General features: G+C 40.7%; 1 protein-coding gene across 5 annotated transcripts in view; it reads left to right on the top strand.

Annotated features, from left to right (window-relative positions):
• The window catches only part of CACNA2D4 (calcium voltage-gated channel auxiliary subunit alpha2delta 4), a 130,121-nt gene that overhangs the window by 15,968 nt on the left and 91,464 nt on the right, over positions 1-22,689 (top strand). For all 5 annotated transcript variants that reach the window (XM_032254460.1, XM_032254459.1, XM_032254458.1 and 2 more), the window contains exons 7-10: positions 20,527-20,587; positions 21,227-21,377; positions 21,561-21,635; positions 22,506-22,595. In XM_032254460.1, the coding sequence (XP_032110351.1) occupies positions 20,527-20,587; positions 21,227-21,377; positions 21,561-21,635; positions 22,506-22,595 (377 nt within the window). The remainder of the gene's footprint in view (positions 1-20,526; positions 20,588-21,226; positions 21,378-21,560; positions 21,636-22,505; positions 22,596-22,689) is intronic.

The raw sequence follows: 22,689 nt of genomic DNA, 5'->3' as shown, positions 1-22,689 counted from the left end.
GATCTTTTCAATGTACTGTTGTATTCAGTTTGCTAGTGTTTCGGTTGAGCATTTCAGCATCAATCCTCTTCAGGGATATTGGCCTGTAGGTTTTTTGTTTGTTTGAGTTTATTTTGATGTGTCTTTATTGGGTTTCAGTATCAGGATAATGTTGGCCTTGTATACTGAGTTTGGAAGCATATCCTCCTCCTCTATTTTTCATAATAGTTTGAGTAGGATTGGTATCAGTTCTATTTTTAATTTTTGGTAAAATTCAGCAATTCTGAAGCCATCAGGTCCCAGGCTTTCCTTTGCTGATAATTTAATGGCTTCAATAGCATTATTTATTATTGATCTGTTCAGGTTTGGATTTCTCCATGGATTTGTCCCTCTGCTTTTTAACTTTTTGTGAACTATGTCTTGAAAAGTTGTAGTTTTTATTTTTTATTGGCTCATCTTTTTGTTCTTCCACTTAAGATATTAGTAGTTTACATGCCACAGTTACAGTTTTACAGTATTCTGTTTTCCTGTGTAGTTATGATTACCATTGAGTTTTGTGCCTTCAGATGATTTCTTATTGCTCATTAATGTCCTTTTCTTTCAGACTAAAGAATTCCCTTTAGGATTTGTTGTAGGACCAGTCTGGCGTTGATGAAGTCCCTCAGCTTCTGTTCGTCTGGGAAAGTCTTTATTTCTCCTTCATGTTTGAAGGATATTTTTCTGGGATATACTACTCTAGGGTAAAAGTTTTTTATCCTTCAGCCCTTTAAATATGTCATGCCACTCTCTCCTGGCCTGTAAGATTTCCACTGAAACGTCTGCTGTCAAACATATTGGAGCTCCACTGTATGTTATTTATTTCTTTTCTCCTGATGCTTTTAGTATCCCTTCTTTATCCTTGACCTTTGGGAGTTGAATTATTAAATGCCTTGAAGCAGTCAACTTTGGGTTAAATCTGCTAGGTGTTCTATCTGCTTGGTAACCTTCTTGTGCTTGAATATTGATATGTTTTTCTGGAGTTGGGAAATTCTCCATTATTATTCCTTTAAATAAACTTTCTACTCCAATCTCTCTCTCATTCTCTACCTCCTCTTTAAGGCAAATAATTCTTAGATTTGCCTTTTGAGGCTAATTTCTAAACCTTGTAGACATGCTACATTTTTTTTAATTCCTTTTTTCTTTTTGTCTCCTCTGAGTGTTTTCAAATAACCTGTCTTCAAGCTCACTAATTCTTTCTTTTGCTTGATCAATTCTGCTGTTAAGAGACTCCGATGCATTCTTCAGTATATCAGTCACATTTCTCTCTCTCTCCCTTTCTTTTTTTTTGAGACAGAGTCTGGCTTTCCTACCCAGGCTGGAGTGCATTGGTGTGATCTCAGTTCACTGTAACCTCTGCCTCCTGGTTCAAACGTTTATCCTGCCTTAGCCTCCCAAGTAAGTAGCTGGGACTTCAGGTGCATGCCACCATGCCCGGCTACTTTTTGTATTTTTTTAGTAGAGATGGATGTTCATCATGTTGGCCAGGGTGGTCTCGAACTCCTGACCTCAAGTGATGTGCCCACCTGAGCCTCTCAAAGTGCTGGGATCACAGGTGTGAGCCGCAGCACCCCACCTCAGTTGCATTTTTCAACTCCAAAATTTCTGCTTCATGCTTTTCAATTATCTCAATTTCTTTGTTAAATTTATCTAATAGGATTTGGAATTCCTTCTCTGTATTACCTCGAATTTCTTTGCATTTTCTCAAAACATCTATTTTTAATTCTCTGTCTGAAAAGTCACCTCTCTCTCTCTCTCTCTGTCTGTCTATCTCTCTTTCGGATTGCTCTCTGGTGGCTTATTTAATTTGTTTGGTGAGATCATGTTTTCCTGGGTGGTCTTGTTGCTTGGGGATGCTCTTCAGTGTCTGGGTATCGAAGAGTTTGGTATTTATTATCATCTTCACTGTCTGGGCTGTGAAGAATGAATGTTTCTATCCATCCTTCTTGGGGAGGCTTTCTAGGTATTCAAAAGGACTTGAGTGTTGTGCTCTAAGTTTTCAGTCATTGCAGCCATATATGCATTAGAGAATACCTCAAGCCCAGTAGCATTGTGGTTCTTATAGACTCATAGAGGCACCATTTTTGTGTTCTTGGATAAGATCTGAAAGAATTCTCTCCATTATCAGGCAGAGCTGCCTGGAGCTGGAGGAGGGGTGATGCAAGCACCACTGTATCCATCATCTCTGGGACTATGCTGGTTCAGACCTGAAACCAGTGCAGCACTGGGGTCTCTCCCAAGGCCCACTGTAACCACTACCTGGCTACCGCCTATGTTCACTCAAGGCCCTAAGGCTCTATGATCAACAGGTGGTGAAGCAGCCAGGCTTATGTGCTTCCCTTCGGGGCAGCAAGGTCTCTGGGTCCTGGGCAGGCCCAGAGATGCAGTCAAGGAGCCAGGGCCTAGAGTCATAAACCTTAGAAATCTACCTGGTGCTCTATTCTACTCCAGCTGAGCTGGTACTCAAACCACAAGACAAAGTCTTTCCCACTCTTCCCACCCCTTTCCCCAGGCAGAAGAGTCACTCCTCATGTCCACTGCCACTACATACCCACAGGAAGTACTGCCAGGCTACTGCCAATGTTCACTTAAGGCCCACGGGCTCTTCAGTCAGCTTGTGGGACTCACCCTTCAAGGCAGTGGACTCCCCTTTGGCCCAGGGTAGGTCCAGAAGTGCTGCCCAAGAACCAAGGCGTGGAATCAGGGACTCTAATTGCCCACCTTATCCTCTACCCCCACTGTGGTCAGGCTGATGCCTAAGCTCCAAGACAAAGTCCCCTTTACTCTTCCCTCTGCTTTTCTCAAGCAGAAGGAGTCTCTCCTCATAGCCACCACAGCTGTGAATGTGCTGGGTCACACCTGAAGCCAGCATGTCACAGAGTCTAATTCAAGGCCCACAGTGTGTCCCAACTGATTACCACTGCTGATTATTCAAGGCTCAAGGGCTCTTTAGTTAGCCAGTGATGAATCTTGCCAAGGACTGATTCTTCCCTTCAATGCAGCATGTTCCCTTGTAGACCAGAGTGTGTCTAGAAATGTCATCCAGGAGCTAGGGCCTGGAATGGGGGCCTCAGGACTCTGTCCAGTGCTCTATCCTACTGTGGCTGAGCTGGTATCCATGTTGCAAGACAAAGCCCCCTTTACTCTACCCTCTCATTTTCTCAAGTGGAAGGAAGGGTCTCTTCCATGCTATGCTGCCTGGGGTTAGGGATGGAGTAACACAAACACTCCCTTGGCTGCCCCAGCTGGTATTTCATTAGGTTGTGTGTGCCCCAAGTCCGCTGGCTCCAAGCCCAGCAGAGCACTAGAACTTGTCTAGGAGTTACAGTCCTTTTGGCCTAGATTGCCTTTCAAGTTTATTTAAGACCCCAGGGTACTTTGAGCCCATGATGGCGAGGTTTGCCAAAAGGTTCTGGCTGCTGGGATGAGTGATTACTATCTAGTTAGGCCTTATCTAAATGCTCCCTCTGTGGACACCATCTGAGTTCTGCCTGGTGTTGGCAGCACTGAGTTATAATGCAAAGTCCCACAATCACTCCATCTTCCCTCTCCCAAGTACATAGATTCTCTCTCTGTGCCATGTGGCCACTGAGGGGGGTTTGGCATGGGTGGCATCAGCAATTCAAGACTACTCTGTATAACCTCTTCAATGCCTCTTTCAGTGATATGAAGTTAAAAATCAGGTACTGTTTTGCTTATTTGATTTTTGCTGCTTATAAAGATTTGTGTGTGTGTGTGCAGATTGTTGTTAAATTTGGTGTTTCTTTGGGGAAGATGATTGGTGGAGGCTTCTATTCAGCCATCTTGCTCTCCCTACTTGTCTTAATAACTCTTTTGAATGTATTAGTGTCTTAAATTATGCAGAAAACAAAATTTTGTGTTACAATAATACTAGGTTTCAGACTAATACTGGCTTTGTAAAATGTATTAATCTCTTAAATCATAAGTAACATTAGTCTCTTAAATCATGTAGAGTTAAAATCAGTGTTGCAATAATACTAGCTTTTATAATTGCCCATGTATTTTCCTTTATGAAAAGACCTTTAAATATAGCTTCAAGTTACTGTTTAGTGTCCTTTCATTTCACCCTGCAGAACTCCCTTGAGCATTTCTTACAGGGCAGGTCTACTAGCAGTCAACTGTTTCCGCATTTAAAAATCTAGGAATGTCTTAATTTCTCTCTCTTTTGAAGGATAGTTTTGTCAGATAGAGGATTCTTGGTTGATGAGTTTTTTTTAATTCCCTTTTAGCATTTTGAATATATCAGCCCAACTCTGGCCTGCAAAATTTCTGATGAGAAATCTACTGATTACTTTATAGTCCCTTGTATATGATAAGTCCATTCTCAGGTGCTACTTTTAATACTCCCTCTTTATTTTTTCCTTTCGAACTTTTGATTGTGATGTGTCTCAGTGTGGATCTCTTTGAGCTGATTTTACTTAGAGTTCATTGAGCTTCTTGGATATTTATATTCATATCCTTCATCAAATTTGGGGAGTTTTCAGCCATTATTTCTTCAAATACTCTCTCATTATTTCTTCAAAATTTCTGTCATTCTTCTCCTTCTGAGACTCTCTCTCACAATATGTATGTTGGTCAGCTTCATGGGTTCTTATAGTTTTCTTAGACTCTGCTCACTTTTCTTTAAGCATTTTTCTTTCTGTCCCTTGAACTCAATAATTTCCATTGTCCTGTCTTCAATTTCACTGATTCTCTCTTCTGCCTTCTCAAATATGCCTTTGAATCCCTCTGGTGGATTTTAAAGTTTCAGTTACTAGATTTTCAGCTCCAGAATAATTTTACATTTCTTTTTAGATTTCTCATCTCTTTACTGACATTTTTATTTCATTCATATATTGTTTCTTGACATTTTCCACATCTTCCTTTAGTTCTTTAAACGTCTTGAAGACAGTTATTGTAAAGTCTTTGCTTAGTAGATCTACCATCAAGTATTTTTCAGAGATAATTTCTGTTGGTTTATTTTTTCCCTCTGAATGGGTCACCCTTTCCTTTTTTGTATGCCTTGTACTTTTTTGCTAAAAAGTGGGCATTTGAATTTACATTTGAACTGGACATTTGTATGGTAGTTCTGGAAATCATACTCTCCTCCTTCTCTGGAGTTTCCTGTTTTCTTTTTGTTTGTTTGGTTGGTTGTTGAGGCAGTCTCACTCTGTCACCAGGCTGGAGCCAGGCAGGATCTTGGCTCACTGCAACCTTTGCCTTCTGGGATCAAGTGATTCTCCTGCCTCAGCCTCCTGAGTAGCTGGGACTACAGCCATGCGCCACCATACCCAGCTAATTTTTGTATTTTTAGTAGAGATGGGGTTCCGCCATGTTGACCAGGATGGTCTCAATCACCCAACCTCATGATCCACCCGCCTTTGCCTCCCAAAGTGCTGGGATTACAAGTGTGAGCCACTGCACCCGGCCCTGTTTTGTTATTTTTTAAAAATTGTTGTAGCCTGCCTCTATGCTGAGGCTCAGCCTGAGGTGTAAACTTAAGGTCTAAGTTCTTTTCTAAGACTTATTCTGGATATGCATGACTACTTTCTAATTTCCCCCCCATATACAGTTGTTTTCGAATGTATTAGTTTTTTATGTCTGGCTTGCAAAAGAAGAAAACGAAGGGGAAAAATTATCACCGGCCCTTTAAATATCCCGAAAGTAACTTCAGTCAGAGGAAGAGGGGTTTGCAACAATGGGAGGAAGTAAAACAACAATGGCAGCCACGTCTTTATTTGCACTTTTGTGATCAGAAGCTGCAATCAGCAATCAGAGCACAGAACCTCAATACTTGGAGGACAGGATCCTTTTTGCTCACCCTGGCTCCTGCAAGCTGTGTAAACTGCTCCAAGAGCACATGCACACCAGCCCAGGACAGGACTGGGGCATGGGTAGCTGCTACTGTGCTAAAAGCTGAAATAAACAGAAATTGACTGCAATTTACCATCCAAGACTTCCCCTGGAAGTTGCAAATCTTTAATAGACTGCAGAGTTCCAAAATAGTTACGTCAGACAGATTCTACCAGTACAGTTGTTGTCCAGGTGGGGATATAGATTCCTGGTGCTTCCTACTCCACCATCTTCCCAGAATCTGCTCTCTGCTTTGTTTTTGTTGTTTGCTGTTGTTGAGATTTATAAAACTGGTTTAGGGTATAGACTTTTAGAACTTCCTTTTCCATTGAGCATTGTGCTACCAAGATTTATGGGTTGTCACATATTCTTTGGGATAAATATATCACAGTTTATCCATCCTCTTCATGCCATGTGGGTTTTTTCGTTTTTGTCTTTTACTTTTGTGAACGGTGTTGTTATGAACATTCTTACGCATGTCTCCTGAGACTTACTACTAAAGTTTCACTTAGGTATATACCTAGGAATGGAATGGCTGGGCCCTAGGATATGCAGGCATTCAACTTTGAAAATAAAATTCCAAATTGTTTTCCAAAATACTCACACCAGTTATGTTCCCCAAGCAATGAATAAGAGGTCCCATTGATGCACAATTTCTCTAACTCTGAATGTTGTTAAACTTAAGCTTTTTTTGTTTGCCTGGTGCAGTGACTCACAGCTGTAATCCCAGCACTTTGGGAGGCTAAGGCAGGAGGATTGCTTGATCCCAGGAATTCAAGACCAGCCTGGGCAACATAGTGAGACCTCATCTCTGCCAAAAAAAATGTTTTAAAATGAAAATTAGCCAGTCATAGTGGTGTGCACCTGTGGTGCGATGCACGAGGCTGAGGTGGGAGGATCACTTGAGCCCAAGAGTTTGAGGCTGCAGTGAGCTGCGATCACGACACTGCACTCCAGTCTGAGTGACAGACCAAGACTCCATCTCAAAAAAACAATTTTTTGTTAAGAATTTTTTAGTATAAAATAGTATTTCTTAGTGGTCTAGCATTGCATTTCCCTGCTCACTCATGAAGTTGAGCATTTCTTTATATGTTATTAGCTGTATGTATATCCTCTTTCATGAAATGCATATTGTCTTCTGCCTACTTAACTACTGAATTTTCTAATGTTAACTAATCTTTGCATTTCGATGAGAAACCTAACTTGATTATAGTATCCTTTTATACATTGCCAGATTTGGTTTATTAATATTTTGTTTAGGATTTTTGCATCTGTATTTATAGGTGAAATAGTCCTATAATTTTTCATTCCTTTGCTATCCTTGTCAGGTTTTCAACATCATACTAGCTTCATGGAATATATTTAGAAGTAGTTCCTCTTTTTCTGGTTTCTGGAAGTATTTGAATAAGATTAGAATGATCTTTTCCTTGAATGCTTGATAAATTTCATCTGTAAAGTGTGTAGGCCTGATGTTTTCTTATGGGAAGATAAAATTACTGCTTTGATTTATTGATCACTTGTAATGCTAGTACGGCTTTTTGTTTCTTAAAATTTGAAGTACTCTTATTTAGAATCCATCCATTTTATCTGACTTTTCAAATTTATTTATATGAATCTATTATTATTCTCTTATTAACATCTTTTAAGTCTCTGCTGTATCTGTAATTGTGTTCCCTTTTAATTTATAGTATTACGCTTTTTTTTTTCTTTTTAATTCCCCATAGAATTTGTTAGTCTTGTCAGGAATCATCTTTCGTCTGCTCTGAGCTATTTGTCTGCTCTTAATCATCTTTTGTTGACCGCTCTTAACTATTTCTCTATTTTCTATTTCATTTATTTAAGCTCTTTCTTACGTTCTCCTTTCCCTTTCTTTGTGTTTATTTTGTTCCTCCTCCTGACTTCTTAAATGAGACACTTAGCTTTAGGTTTCAGCCTGCCTGTATTTCTAAAATAAGTGTTAGGTCTACACTATGCCACTAGAAGCTCTGTTTTTGCTGCATCTCACAAGTTTTGATTAGTAGTGAGGTTTTTTTACATTTTATTTTTATTTGCGGCAAAATATATATAACATAAAATTTACTATCTTAACCATTTTAAGTGCACTTCTTAAAAGTATCACTGATAATGAGTGCATTCTCATTGCTATGCAATAATCACCACCATCGATCTTCAAAACTCTTTTCATCTTGCAAAACTTTATACTTACGAAACAATAACTCTCCATTCCCTCCTCCCCTCAAGCCTCTGGCACCCTCATTCTAGGCCTATCTCAATGGATTTAACTACTGTATGTACATCACATAAGTAGAAACATACAGGATCTGTCATTTTGTGATAGGCTTACTTCACTTAGCATGATGCCCTTAAGGTCCATCCATTTTATAGCATATGTCAGAATTTCCTTCCTTTTTGAGGCTGAATAATATTTCATTTTGTGTATATACATATATTTGTACATACATATACATGCACACACACACACACACACACACACACACACACGTACACAGAGTTGTGGGAGTGTAAAATGATGCAGCCTCTGTCACAACAGTTCCAACTTTTCTAAATCTTTGCCAGCTTGTTATTTTCTGGAGTTTTCTTTTTGTTTTTCTTTTTTTTTTTTTTTTTTTTTTTTTCATTTTCTTGGTAGTAGCCATCCTAATGGGTGTGAGGTAGTATCGCATTGCGATTTTGATTTGCATACCCCTAATGATTAATGACTTTGAACATCTTTTCATATGCTTATTGGCCATTTGCTCATCTTGCAGAAATATCTGTTCAAGTTCTTGGCTCATTTTTTTTTTTTTTTTGAGACAGAGTCTTGCTCCGTCGCCGGGCACCAGGCTGGAGTGCAGTGGCACGATCTCGGCTCACTGCAACCTCCGCCTCCTGGGTTCAAGCAATTCTCCTGCCTCAGCCTCCCGAGTAGCTGGGACTACAGGCGCACGCCACAATGCCCAGCTAATTTTTGTATTTTTAGTAGAGATGGGGTTTCACCGTGTTGGCCAGGATGGTCTCGATCTCTTGACCTAGTGATCCGCCCGCCTCGGCCTCCCTTTTTAAATCAAGTCTTGTCGTTGTTGCTGCTGTGTCATAGGAGTTCCTTATATATTCTGAATATTAACCTCTTGTTGGATTTATGATTTACAAATATTTGCTCCTGTTTTATGGGTTGCCTTTTCACTCTGTTGATTGTAGCCTTTGATACATACAGGTTTTTTATTTTAATGTCCAATCTATTTTCTTCTTTTGTTGCCTGCCTGTAGTTTCGGTGTAGCGGTACTGTTTTAATTATCATCTTTTGCTTCTAAGTATTTTGAAATTTCTCTGTGATTTCTTCTTTAATATTTCAGTTATTTAAGAGTGTGTTTTCAAATTTACAAATATGGAAATGTAGGTACAAATTTATATTTATCTTTTCATTGTAAATTTTTAACTCAATTGTTTTGTGGTCCAAGCGTGTGGTGCACATAGCGATTATGTGAAATTAATTTAAATGTGTTTTAATGGCCTAGTATGACATCAAGGTTTGTAAGTATTCCATATATGCTTGAGAAGAATACGTGTGCTCTCATTGTTGAACGAAAACTTCTGTACATGCCGTTAGGTCAAGCTTGTTAATTGTATCGCTTCAGCTTTCTGTATCTTTGCTGATTTTACATTTGCTTGACCCTTATTAACTCCTATGACACTTTTTATTTTAATGTGCCTTTTATCGGATAGTCGTAGAGTGACGCCAGCATGCTCATAGTACCGGATACATGCTTTTTCCTCTATCCCTTTATTTTCAAACTTTCTGTCATTTTAGCCGTATGTGTTGAAAATAGTTTATGGCTTTAAAATTTGTATCCAAACTGGCAATCTCTTTTACTACTTAGCAAGTTAAGCATACTTACATTTATTGTAAACATTGGTGTATTTGAATGCGCTATCATCTTATTTTTACTGATACCTAATATTTGTATATATTTATGGGAAACGTGATATTTTGTTACATACATAGAATGCGGAGTGATCACATCAGGGTATTTGGGATGTCCATCACCTCGAGTATTTATCATTTCTATGTGTTGGGAACATTTCAAGTCCTCCCTTCTAACTATTGTGACATATACAATACAGTGCTAACTATAGTCATCCTATTCTGCTATCAAATATTAGAGCTCATTCCTTCTAATTTTATGTTCGTGCTCATTAACCTTCCTCTCTTTCTTCCTCCTCCACCCACCCACACACATTTCCCAGACTCTGGTATCTATCATTCTATTCTCTACCTCCATAAGATCAATTTTTTTAGCTCCTACATATAAATGATAACATGTAATGCTTTCCTTGAACTCCTGGCCTCAAGTGATCCTTCTGCCTCAGCTTTCCAAAGTGCTTGGATTATAGGCATGAGCCACTGCTCCTGGCCCAGTGTTTGTCTTTCTGTGCCTAGCTTGGTTCACTTAACATAATTACCTCCAGTTGATCCATGTTGCTGCAAATGCCATTTCATTTTTATGGCCAAATAGTATTCCATTGTGTGTATATACCACATCTCCTTTATTCATCTTTTGATGGACACTTAGGTTGATTTTGCATCTTTGCTATTGTGAATAGTGCTGTGATAAACATGCATGCTCAGGTATACCCTTTTTTTTTTTTTTTTTTTTTTTTTATGGGACGGAGTTTCGCTCTTGTTACCCAGGCTGGAGTGCAATGGCGCGATCTCGGCTCACCGCAACCTCCGCCTCCTGGGTTCAGGCAATTCTCCTGCCTCAGCCTCCTGAGTCGCTGGGATTACAGGCACGTGCCACCATGCCTAGCTAATTTTTTGTATTTTTAGTAGAGACGGGGTTTCACCGTGTTGACCAGGATGGTCTCAATCTCTTGACCTCGTGATCCACCCGCCTCAGCCTCCCAAAGTGCTGGGATTACAGGCTTGAGCCACCGCGCCCGGCCCTCAGGTATACCTTTAATACATAGATTTCTTTTTCTTTGGATATATTCCAGGTAGTGACATCATATGGTAGTTCTATTTTTAGTTTTTTTGAGAAATCACCATATTATTTTCCATAATGGTTATACTAATTTATTTTCCCACCAATGGTGTATGAGTTTCTTTTTATCTGAAGCCTTGCTAGCATCTGGGTGTGTGTGTGTGTGTGTGTGTGTGTGTGTGTGTGTGTGTGTTTGTGTTTATTAATAGCTAGTCTAACTGGGGTAAGATGATGTATCTTTGTGGTATTAATTTGCATTTCCCTCGTGATTCATGATATTGAGCATTTTTTATATATCTGTTGGCCATTTGTATGTCTTCTTTTGAGAAATGTCCATTCATGTCCTTTGCCCACATTTTAATGGGATTATTTGTTTTGTTTTTACTGTTGAGTTGTTTGAGTTTCTTAGATAGTCTGGATATTAGTCCCTTGTCAGATGAATAGTTTGCAAATATTTTCTCTCATTCAACGGGTTGTCTCTTCATTGTAGATTGTTTCCTTTGCTGTGCAGAGGTGTTTTAGTTTAATTGAGTCCCAGTTGTTTATTTTGTTTTTGTTGCCTTTGCTTTTGAGGCCTTATCCATAAAATTTCTGTAGAGACCAATGTCTTTAAGTATTTCCCCTATGTTTTCTTCTGGTAGCTTTATAGTTTTGGGTCTTACATTTAAAAGGTCTTTAATCCATTTTGAGATGATTTTTGTAAATCATGAGAGATAGAAATCCAGTTTTAATTTTGTGCATATGGAAATCCAATTTTCCCAGCACCATTTATCAAACAAGTTATTCTTTTCTTGTTGTACGTTCTTGGTGCCTTTGTTGAAAATTAGCTGGCTTGAGGCCAGGCATGGTGGCTCACACTTGTAATTGTATCACTTTAGGAAATCAAGTTTGATCACGTGAGGCCATGAATTTGAGGCCGGCCTGGGCAACGTAGTGAGACCTGATCTATACAAAATACTTAAAAATTTAGCCAGGTGTGGTGGTGCATGGCTATAGTCTTAGCTATTTGGAAGGCTGAGGTGGGAGGATTGCTTGAGCCTAGGAGCTCAAGACTGCAGTGAGCCACAGTCATGCCGCTGCACTCCAGCCTGGGTGGCAGAGCAAGATCCTGCCTCTAAAAATTAGCTGGCTATAAATATATAGATTTATTTCTGGGTTCTCTATTCTGTCCATTGGTCTATGTGTCTGTTTTTATACCAATATCATGCTGTTTGGGTTACTGTAGCCTTATAACATATTTTGAAATCAGGTAGTGTGATGCTTCCAGCATCGCTTTGTTTTTGTTTATGCTTTTGTTTTTACTCAGAATTGCTTTAGCTATTCTGGCTTTTTTTTTTTTTTTTTGGTTCCATATGAATTTTAGGATTTTTTTTCTACTTCTGTGAAAAATGGCATTGGTATATTGATAATTATTGTGTTAAATCTGTAGATTGCTTTGGACAGTATGGTCATTTTAATGATATTAATTCTCCCAGTCCATAAACATGTCTTTTCATTTGTATCCTCTTCAATTTTTTTTTTCATCAGTTTTGTAGCTTTCCGTATGTAGGTCTTTCACCTCCTTTGTTAAATTTATTCCTAGGCACTTTTTTGGTAGTTACTGTAAATGAGATTGCCTTCTTAATTTCTGTCTCAGCTAGTTCATTATTAGTGTATAGAAACACTACTGATTTTAATATGTTGATTTTTTATCCTGAAACTGTACTAAATGCATTTATCAGATCTAAGCGTTTTTTTTTTTTTTTTGGTGGTCTCTTTAGGCGTTTCTGGATATAAGATTATGTCATCTGCAAACAAAAATTGTCTGACTTTCTCTTTTCCAATTTGGATGCTTTTTGTTTCTTTCTCTTGCCTGATTGCTCTAGCTAGGATTTCCAATACTATGTTGAATAGGAGGAATGAAAGAAAGTGGGCATCCTTGTTTTGTTACAGTTCTCAAAGGAAAGGCTTTCAGTTTTCCCCATTCAGTATGATGTTACCTGGGGGTTTGTCATATACGGCCTTTATTATGTTAAGGTATTTTCCTTCTATGCCTAGTTTGCTGCGAGTTTCTAATCATAAAGTAATGCTGAATTTTATCAAGTGCTTTTTCTTCATCTATGAAGATAATCATATGGTTATTATGTTTCATTCTTTTGATGTGATGTATCACTTTTATTGATTTGCATATGTTGAACCATCCTTGCATCCCTGGTAATCCATGATCCCACTTGATCATGGCATATTATCTTTGTGATGTGCTGTTGGATTTGGCTTGCTAGTATTTTGTTGAGAACTTTTTTTGCATCTATGGTCATCAGAGATATTGGCCTGTAGTTTTCTTTTGTTGTTGTTTTATCTTTACCTGGTTTTGATATCAGAGTAATGCTGGCCTCACAGAATGAGTTAGGGAGAATTCCATCCTCTCCAATATTTTGGAATAACTTGAGGAGAATTGGTGTTAGTTCTTAGAAAGCTTGGTACAATTTAGCAGTGAGTCTATCTGGTCTTAGACTTTCCTTTGTTGGGAGGCTTTTGATTACTGGTACAATTTCATTATGTATTATTGGTCTATTCAGGTTTTCTGTTTTTTCCAATTCAATCTTAGGAGCTTGTATGTGTCCAGGAATTTATCCATTTCCCTAGGTTTCCAGTTTGTCATAACGTATAGTTGCTCATAATGGTCTCTAATGATCTTTTTTATTTCTGTGATATTCATTGTAATGCATCCTTTTTCGTTTCTGATTTTGTTCATTTGGGTCCTCTCTTTTTGGGGTTCTTGGTTAATCTAGCTAGCAGTTTACTGATTTTATCTTTTAAAAAAATCAGCTTTTCCTTTCGTTGATCCTTGATATTATTTTAGTCTCTGTTTTGTTTGTTTTTGTTCTGGTATTTATTATTTTTTTCCATTCACTAATTTTAGGTTTGGTTTGTTCTCGTTTTTATATTTCCTTGAGGTGTATTATTAAAATATTTGTTTGAAATCTTTCTACTTTTTGATGTAAGCGCTTATTGTTACAAACTGTCCTCTTTATACTGCTTTTACTGTATCCCATAAGTTTTGGTATATTATATTTCGATTTTCATTTGTTTCAAGTAATTTTTAAATTTCCTCCTTTTTTCCTTGACCCATTGGTCATTCAGAAGCATATTGCTTAATTTTCATGTATTTGAATAGTTTCTAAAATTTCTCTAGTTATTGATTTCTAGTTTTATTCTATTGCAGTCTGACAAGATACTGAAAAGGATTTCAATTATTTTAAATTTACTTAGACTTGTTTTATGCGCTAAAATATGGTCTGTCCTGGAGAATGTTTCATGAACTGGTGAGAATAATGTGCATTCTGTGATTGTCAGAGAAAATGTTCTGTAAATGCCTGCTAGGTCCATTTAGTCAAATGTGCAGTTTACATTCAATTTTTTTGTTAACTTAAAAGGCAAGGAAATTTTGTCACAGGCTACAGTATGGATGAACCTTGAAGGACATTCTGCTAATCAAATTAAGCCAATCATAAAATGACAAATACTATATGGTTCCACTTATATAAAGTACCTAGAGTAGTCAAATTCACAGAGACAGGCAGGTGCCTATCATCTATTGTGATGTACACAATGCTGAGAGTGGGTTTTTGCCATTACAACTATTATTGTATTGGAGTCTATCTCTCCCTTTAGATCTAATAATATTTGCCACATATATCTGGGTGTTCCAGTGTTGCGTGCATATATATTTAGAATTGTTACATACTCTTGCTAACTTGATCCTTTTGTCATTATATAATGACCTTCTTCATCTCTTTTTTCTGTATCTGTTTTTGACTTAAAGTTTGTTTTATCTGATATAAGTATAGCTACTCCTGTTTGCTGTTGGTTTCTGTTTGCATGGAATATATTTTTTTCTTCCCTTTCACTCTGTATACGTCTTTACAGGTGAGATGAGTTTTTTGTAGGCAGCATATAGTTGGTTCATATTTTTTTAAACCACTCAGCCAGTCTATACCTTTTAAATAGAAAGTTTAATATGTTTACATTCAAGGTTATTATCAGTATATGAGAGCTATTCCTGTCATTGTATTAATTGATTTCTGGCTATTTTGGGTATCCTTTGATCCTTTCTTTTTCTCTTACTGTTTATCATTGTGATTTGGTAGTTTTCTATAGTGGTAACATTTGAGTCCTTTCTCTTCTTTATTTGTGTTTGCTCTGCCAGTGAACTTTATACTTTCATGTGTTTTCATAATGGTAGATATTGTCCTTTCTTTTTCAGGACAATTCAAGAATTTCTTATAGAGCAGGTCTAGTGGTGACTAATTCCCTCAGCTTTTGCTTATCTGGGAAATACTTTATTTCTCTTTTGCTTATAAAGGATAACTTTGCTGGGTATAGTATCCTTGACTAGCAGGTTTTTTTTTTCCTTTTCCTGGAAATTTGAACATATCATCTCATTTTCTTCTGACTTGTAAGATTTCTGCTGAGAAATCAACTGCTAGTTTCATGGAAGTTCTCTTGTAAGTAACTAGACAATTTTCCCTTGCTGTTTTTTAGAATTCTCTCTTTGTCCTTAACTTTTTACAGTTTGACTACAATGTACTGCAAAGAAGACCTTTTTAAATTATATCTGTTGGGAGATCTGTGAGGTTCCTGTATCTCAATGTTGTAGTCTCTTGCTAGGCTTGGAAAGTTCCAGCTAGTATTTTGTTAAATAGATTTTCTAAACTTTTTGTTTCTTTTTGCCTTATGGGACACCAACAAATGTGAATATTTGGCCTCTTAATGGTGTTCTATATGTCACATAGGCTTTGTTTCTTCTTTTTTTAAAAAATTTTTTTGTCTATTTCCAAAGACCTATCTTCAAGTTCTGAAATTATTTCTTCTGCTTGATCTAGTCTATTGTTAATGTTTACAAATGCATTTTGTATTTCATTTAATAAATTCTTCAGTTTCAGAATTTCTGTTTGGTTCTTTGTAATGATATATATCTTCTTAGTAAATTTCTCATTCACATCCTGAGGTCTTTTTTTATTTCTTTGCATCGCTTTTCTGTATTCTCTTGTATCTCACTGAGCTTCTTTAATATTATTTTGAATTCATTTGCGGTATTTCATAAATTTCTTTTTGATTGGAATCTGTTGCTGAAGAATTATTGTGTTCCTTGGGGGTGTCAACTTTACTTGCTTTTTCATATTTCTTGTGTTCTTACACTGATATCTGTGCATCTGGTGTAACAGTTGCATCTTCCCATTTTTAAAATTTGCTTTTATATGGGAGGACTTTTTCCTAAAGCTATTATATCTGTGATGTTGATTGGGTAGGACATTTTGACTTTGATCCTAGATGCATGCAGTAGTGCAGTCTTACATGATTTCTTCAACTGTAAACAGCATCTGTGGTATCTGCGATTTCCTCAGTGGCTTAGGGTGCTATTGTTAGTGGAGGCTGTGGTGAAGTTTTTCTGGGGACAAGGGTGCCAGGTGATCCTGTCCTTGAGCCCCAGTGGTGGCAGTGGGCTGAGCATGCCTGTCCTTGGGTCCGAGGGAGGTATATACTGGCAGTGGTGTTAGTGGGTCCAGACAGGCCAATTCTTGGGACTCCAGGTGACTTGCTCAGATGACAGTAGTAGTAGTGGTGGACAGGATTTCAGGGCCCAGAGAAGTGGGTGTGGCGAGGGTGACAGTGGTAGCAGTGGTGGGGCAACCCTCTGCCTTCTAAGTGGTCTGTGCTGCTTTTGGCAGTGGCTGCAGTGAGCTCAGCAGTTCAGTCGGCCAGGCCTGCAGGTGGCATGTAAGGGTGGGTGCCACCTGTGGTGGTAGCAGGAGGTTGAGTGGCTCTGAACTGAGGACCCTGGGAGAAGTTCTCAGGTGCCAATGGTGATAGAGTGGGCTGGGCAGTTCTCTGGCCCCAGACAAGGTACTGGCACGGGGTGGGGGGAACACAGAACCAGGTCAGGTGGACCTGTCCCCAAGCCCTCTGCTGGCATATGCAGACACTGGCTGTGGTAGGCAAGTGTGGGGCGATCCCTTGGCCCCTGGTGGAATGCTCAGATTGGGACAGCAGTGGCTGTGCTGCAGCCGCACTATTAAGGAGGGTGAGGTTGCTTTCAGTGGCAGCAGCCGGATGCAGGCGGCTAGGGAGTGCTTGCTTCACTTGTGTTTCAGCCCTGTTGGCAGCAGCCCACAGTGCAATGGCTGCACATGGGGGATTTTGTCTTCAGGGTACATGTTGTGGTTTCACTGCCAAGGGCAGTGGGGTTATTGCCAATAGCTCACACTTCAGCCCTGGTGGCAGCATCCAGCCATGGCAGTGGTTGTGGGAAGGAAATGTCAGTGGGTCTCCAGGGATATCAAGATGAAGAAGCTACTGGGCGCCCAGGCAGGACGCAATCTGGTGGAGTCTGGGCTCTCAAAATCGTGCTGTGTTGCAGCTGCTTAGGGATCTGGGGGTGTGTGGGATCCAGTGTGAACTTCCTTTCTGGAGCAATGCCCTCACCCAGGCTACAGGAAGCTCTCTATGTTAGTCTTAAGGCCTACTATAGTCTAGAGGCTCTCCCGTGGCTAGGATTGCAGGAGTCCATGGTGGGAATGTAGACTTCTGGGGTCTCTCACTTACCCTTTCATTGCATTGAGGAGCCTGGACAGGCTCCCAGCCAGTCCTGGCCAAGCGGGGTGCCTTGCTTCCATCTACTCCCTTGATTTGGGTGTTTCCTGTCACTTCTCTGTTGAATTCCAGTCTTCTCTCTTGGATGATCTATTCAAAGTGTGATTATCTACCCGCTATTTTTGTTCTTCTTTGTGGAGGAGGAAAGTACCAGATGCCTCTAGTCAGCCATCTTGAAGCTATTATCTTAGTTTTAAAATTTTTACTTGTCCTGGTGTTTTTATATTTGCTTCTTCTCCTTTTTTTCCTTTTGAAATGATTAACATTTAAAAAATAAATTTCCCCAATATTACTTTTTTCTTTCTAGCAGTTTAGAATTTGTCCCCCTGTTTTTATCTTTCAGTAATTACCCCTGAAATCTTATCAGGCATATTGAGTACAAGAACATTTTTAAATTAAGTTGAGAACCTGGCTTGCACCTATAGTTGCAGCTACTTGGGAGGCTGAGGCAGGAGGATCCCCTGCCCAGGAGTTCAGGACCACCCTGGGCAATATAGCAAGATCCCATCTCTCAAAATAAAAAATTAAATAACATTTTTGCTCTCCTCTCAGTCAACAAAGGCCTTTAGAACATTTGTGTTTCCATCTCTTTCTTCTCAACAGACATTCTATTGTCAATATTTCAAATTTTTCATCCCCACAAATCAGACACACGAGTGCTGTTATTTGATATAAGCATTGCTTACTTGGAATTAATGACCTACTTGCCATTTTATTTGTTCACCATTCCATCAAGAATGTCAAGATGTTATTACAAGATCATTCTCCTTCTTATTAAAGTAGATCCTCCAGGAGTTCCTTTGCAGTGGAGCCCTCAGTATAAACTGCTTCAGTTGTGTTTATCTACAAATGTCTCCTTTTATCCACATTCTTGAATGATAGTTTTGCTGACAATGCAATTCTTAATTCATAATTCTTTTCTCTCAACATCTTAAAACTGTTTATCCACTGTCTTCTGGAATTTATTCATGTTGGGGAAACCCTGCCTGCCTTCACGGTATTTGTCTATTTATTTATCTGCCTTTGAAGTTCTGCAGTTCCACTACTATGTGTCTACATGTGGATATCTTTTTATTCATCCTGTTTAGGATACACCATGCTTCCTGGATCTGTGGAGTTGCATTTTTTATCAGTTCTAGAATATTTGCCAATATCATCTCTTTTACTATCACCTTTCTTCCATGCTCTCCCCTTTCTCTTTCTGTGACTCCGGTAAGATGTATGTTAGACCTTCTCATTCCAGCCTCTAGATACATCCACAGATGTGTGCATTTTCTTTTTACCTGTGAATAATGCACTATCCATTTAATTTATTTTTTCAACCTGAAAATGTTTTCATCTCTGAAAGTTTCATATTTGCAAGACTGTTTCTTCATTCCCGATTGTTTCTTATATGTTCTTTGCATTGTGTATTCTTCTCATACATACCTAGTTTGTGTTTGGTATTTGGCCATTCCGACACCTGTAATTCTTGAGAAGCTATATCCAGCTCTTGAGGCAGCTCTTGAGTCTGCTGCGTCCTACTAATAGGGGTCTGCTCCGTCCTACTAATAGGGGTCTGCTCCGTATGTATTTGGCAATCTTTGCTTGTGAGGCCATGCTGCTTGTCAGGCTGGGACTCCAGTGGGCCTGAGTTGGGAATCCACAAGAAAATTCGCTTCTGTTTCTGCTTGGACTTGAGGGTACCCTCGTCCACAACCTCCAAAGTCCTCTTCCAAGATTTTGGTCAAAAGCCAATAACCTCAGACTCAGCTTCTCCCCTCATTGCTGTTCTAAGGATCAAATCCCCCACGACCATGCTGCTATAAGAATGTAGCCTCAGGAAAGCCCCACCTCCCATGGCTGCCTGCAAGACTAGGTGGTACTCACACTGGCAGTACTCAGACTGACGGTACTCAGACTGGCCGTACTCAGACTGGCGGTACTCAGACTGGCAGTACTCAGACTGGTGGTACTCAGACTGGCGGTACTCAGACTGGCAGTACTCAGACTGGTGGTACTCAAGCTCCCATCACACCACACTGCCACAGCTCTGCTTCCCGCCTTCAAGGCTTTGGCTGCTGGCTGACCTCACACATACACCTCACTCCTGGGGCTCTGTTCTCATTTGTTTGGTTTTGAGAGCATGGTCTCTGAAAACCTCTCCTACCTTTGAGAGGCTGGCAGTGCCTCAAAGGGTGCATGTCATCTGAAGTCTAACCACTTTGGAGTAGGAAGGGCCCTTGGAGCTTCTAGACATTTATGATACTGCCATCATCATTTTTTTCTATCCAAATCACAACATATTACAATTTCACCTGTTATTTTTAATCTTCTTATTTTAAACCCACTATTCCCAATTATAAAGTCTTGTAAATCAAGATTCTATTGTGGATCGTGTCAATGTTCTCTGTGTATCTATACAGATTTTTTTATTAGGTGAATAGGATAGAAATCTACACCAGCATTCTGCTGCTGAGTCAGCACAAGATGTTTCATACACATTCATTTGTCCTTCCATTCAGGTAACAGACATGTATCAGGCACACACTTCTGCTAGATTCTGGGAATCCCTGACCTCAAAGAGTCTGCAGTCATAGAGCCAAATCCCTTCTCCCATCCCAGCCAACAGGAAGAATCATGAGTGCTAATGAGCGTAACCTGTCTAGAGGCAGGTGGATTAGAAGTCAGCGCACTTGCCTCTTTCAACACTTTGTCCACACTTTGCTGGATGGTAATGGATATTTAAAGTCACACCTCTCCAAAACTTCCCCTTTCACTATTTGATATGAGGTTTCGTCTCACAGATGAGTTCGAGGTACCACCTATGTGGACCTACCTGCAAAATTACCCCCAGCTCTGCATCTGGGCAGTTTGGCAGGTAGATGTTCCCTTGCCAGCTGTCTCAGTTTACAGGGCATGTCCCCATTGGTCCCCACTCTGCTCCGTGGGTCCAAAGCTGTTCTGTCCTGGGGATCATGGCCATGCTGCGGGTCCACACCCAGCCAGGGGATCTGGGGCAGCCTCATCAAGCTAGTGAAAGAACCAGTCTTTATTCCCCCAGGTATAAAATGGACACCTGATGAGAATGGAGTCGTTACCTTCGACTGCCGAAACCGTGGCTGGTGAGAGCTTATGGGGGAGAGGTCTGTGGCCCGGGTATTTATCTCCTAGCTTTTGGGTTTTGCCTCGTCCTCCTCCACTTCCCCCCTCCCCCATCGCCACTCAAGGGCCTTGGGTGTGCAGAACCCTAACCCAACACAAGAGCAGGAAGAGTGCTAGTCACAGTCCTCCCTTCCCTCCACAGCTGCTTTGCCCCAGGACCAATCATATTGATCTTTCCCAACCTAAACCTCCTTCCAGGACGCTGAGCTGTCTCCACATCAACCCTTTGTTAGGCTCTCCTCTCCTTCAACACCCCATTTTTGCCAAGTTTGTAGCAGAATCTGAAGCCCAGCTCACTGTCTTTCTGCTGCCAGCCCCTTAGGGACCCTGGCTGTTCTAAATCAAAAGTGACAAGGGCTCCTCCTGGGCTTGACCTGGCCCATTAGGTGGGCACATTCCCAACCACCGCCACCGCAGATGGCTTCAGAACTGTGTCTAGTGTTTCTGAAACACGTAAAACCTGGGACGGATGGGTTCCCCTGAACTTTGGGTGGGCTTAAGCCAGCATCAGAATAGAAATGACTGCAGACACTTTGGTCAGGTATTGGTTCTGGCTTTGGTTTTCCCATCTTGGACCCGTCCCTTTCTTTCTTCTGCAGGTACATTCAAGCTGCTACTTCTCCCAAGGATATAGTGATTTTGGTGGACGTGAGTGGCAGCATGAAGGGGCTGAGAATGACTATTGCCAAGCATACCATCACCACCATCCTGGACACCCTGGGGGAGAATGACTTTGTTAATATCATTGCGGTAAATATGCCTTCCTATTCTAGAATAGCTCTCACTTGCTCTAGACATCACACGCAGGTGCCAAGGTGACCCACCACCCCTGACCACCCTGTGACCTGTGTGAGCATCTTTGCTGGGCCTGGACTTTGCAAACTGATGCTGTTTATTCTCCCCTCATGTCCCCTCAACTCACTGCAACTGCAGTACAATGACTACGTCCATTACATCGAGCCTTGCTTTAAAGGGATCCTCGTCCAGGCAGACCGAGACAATCGCGAGGTGAGTGTCCGCTGTGGCCTGGCACTTCCACAGGACGGTGGGCGGCTGCCTCTGCAGGCTGTGTCTGTGGCCCCTTTTGCTTATTCCCATGGCACCCAGAATGAGAGCAGAGCACATTACCCATGGAAACGATTCAGGGAGCCGCCGTGTAAACACACTGCTGCTTATCAGAGCAAACCATGAGCGGAGAGAGACCTCATATCGAAGGGAAGCTTGCTTATTCAGGACTGGTTTTTCATGCTGTGAATTATGTAGGACTCAGTTTCCCTTTTTGCCTCCCACGTGGGCCTTTCTCTTATGTTAGTGTTCATGAGAGGTTTCCCTGCAAGGAGGACAAATTTAGACCCAGTGAGTGTTGTCCTTTTCCCTGGTAAAAGACCCAGGAGGAGAGGACATGGCAATAATTTCTTAAAGGGAGCTTTTGCACGTCACAGATTCCTCCCTCTGTGATGGGGGAATTGGGCTTTGAGTTCCTTTTGAAGCCAGGCCTCTGCCCCGGGCACTTCCACAGTTTCTGCTGTGAAGCGCGCACCCCTGGGCTGCGGGCTGTGGTCTGGGAGCCGAGGTTACCCTGCCGCATCCCAGGACTGTTCCCCCACCTGCACTTAGCTTCACACTTGGCATTTCCCACCAGTACTGGCCACGGATTTGTACCAAGTCATTCACCCTCTCTCAGTTTATCTTGGGGGCATTTCAGAAACATCTCTTGTAGAGGACCAGTCCGTGAATTTAGATGCATCATGGAGACGCAGGCCCTGCAATCACGTCCTTCTGGATGGCCCTAAACAGCCTCTTAAATTCACACCAAACATGAAGCTCCACTGGTGCATGCAACGCCCTGATGCTCCTCTAATATCTCACCCATGACAGCATTTCAAACTGCTGGTGGAGGAGCTGATGGTCAAAGGTGTGGGGATCGTGGATCAAGCCCTGAGAGAAGCCTTCGAGATCCTGAAGAAGGTGCCTGCTGCAATAAGGCTTGGGAGGGGAGGACTGGGAGGCAGGGTGCAGGTGGAGGAGGCAGGGGGCAGGTGGAGGAGGCAGGGGGCAGGTG

Source organism: Sapajus apella, unplaced genomic scaffold (assembly GCF_009761245.1).
Source record: "Sapajus apella isolate SASKATOON/1434 unplaced genomic scaffold, GSC_monkey_1.0 scaffold86, whole genome shotgun sequence".
Taxonomy (NCBI): domain Eukaryota; kingdom Metazoa; phylum Chordata; class Mammalia; order Primates; family Cebidae; genus Sapajus; species Sapajus apella.
Note: the sequence above shows the minus strand (reverse complement) of the source record. Positions and strands in the feature narration are given on the sequence as shown.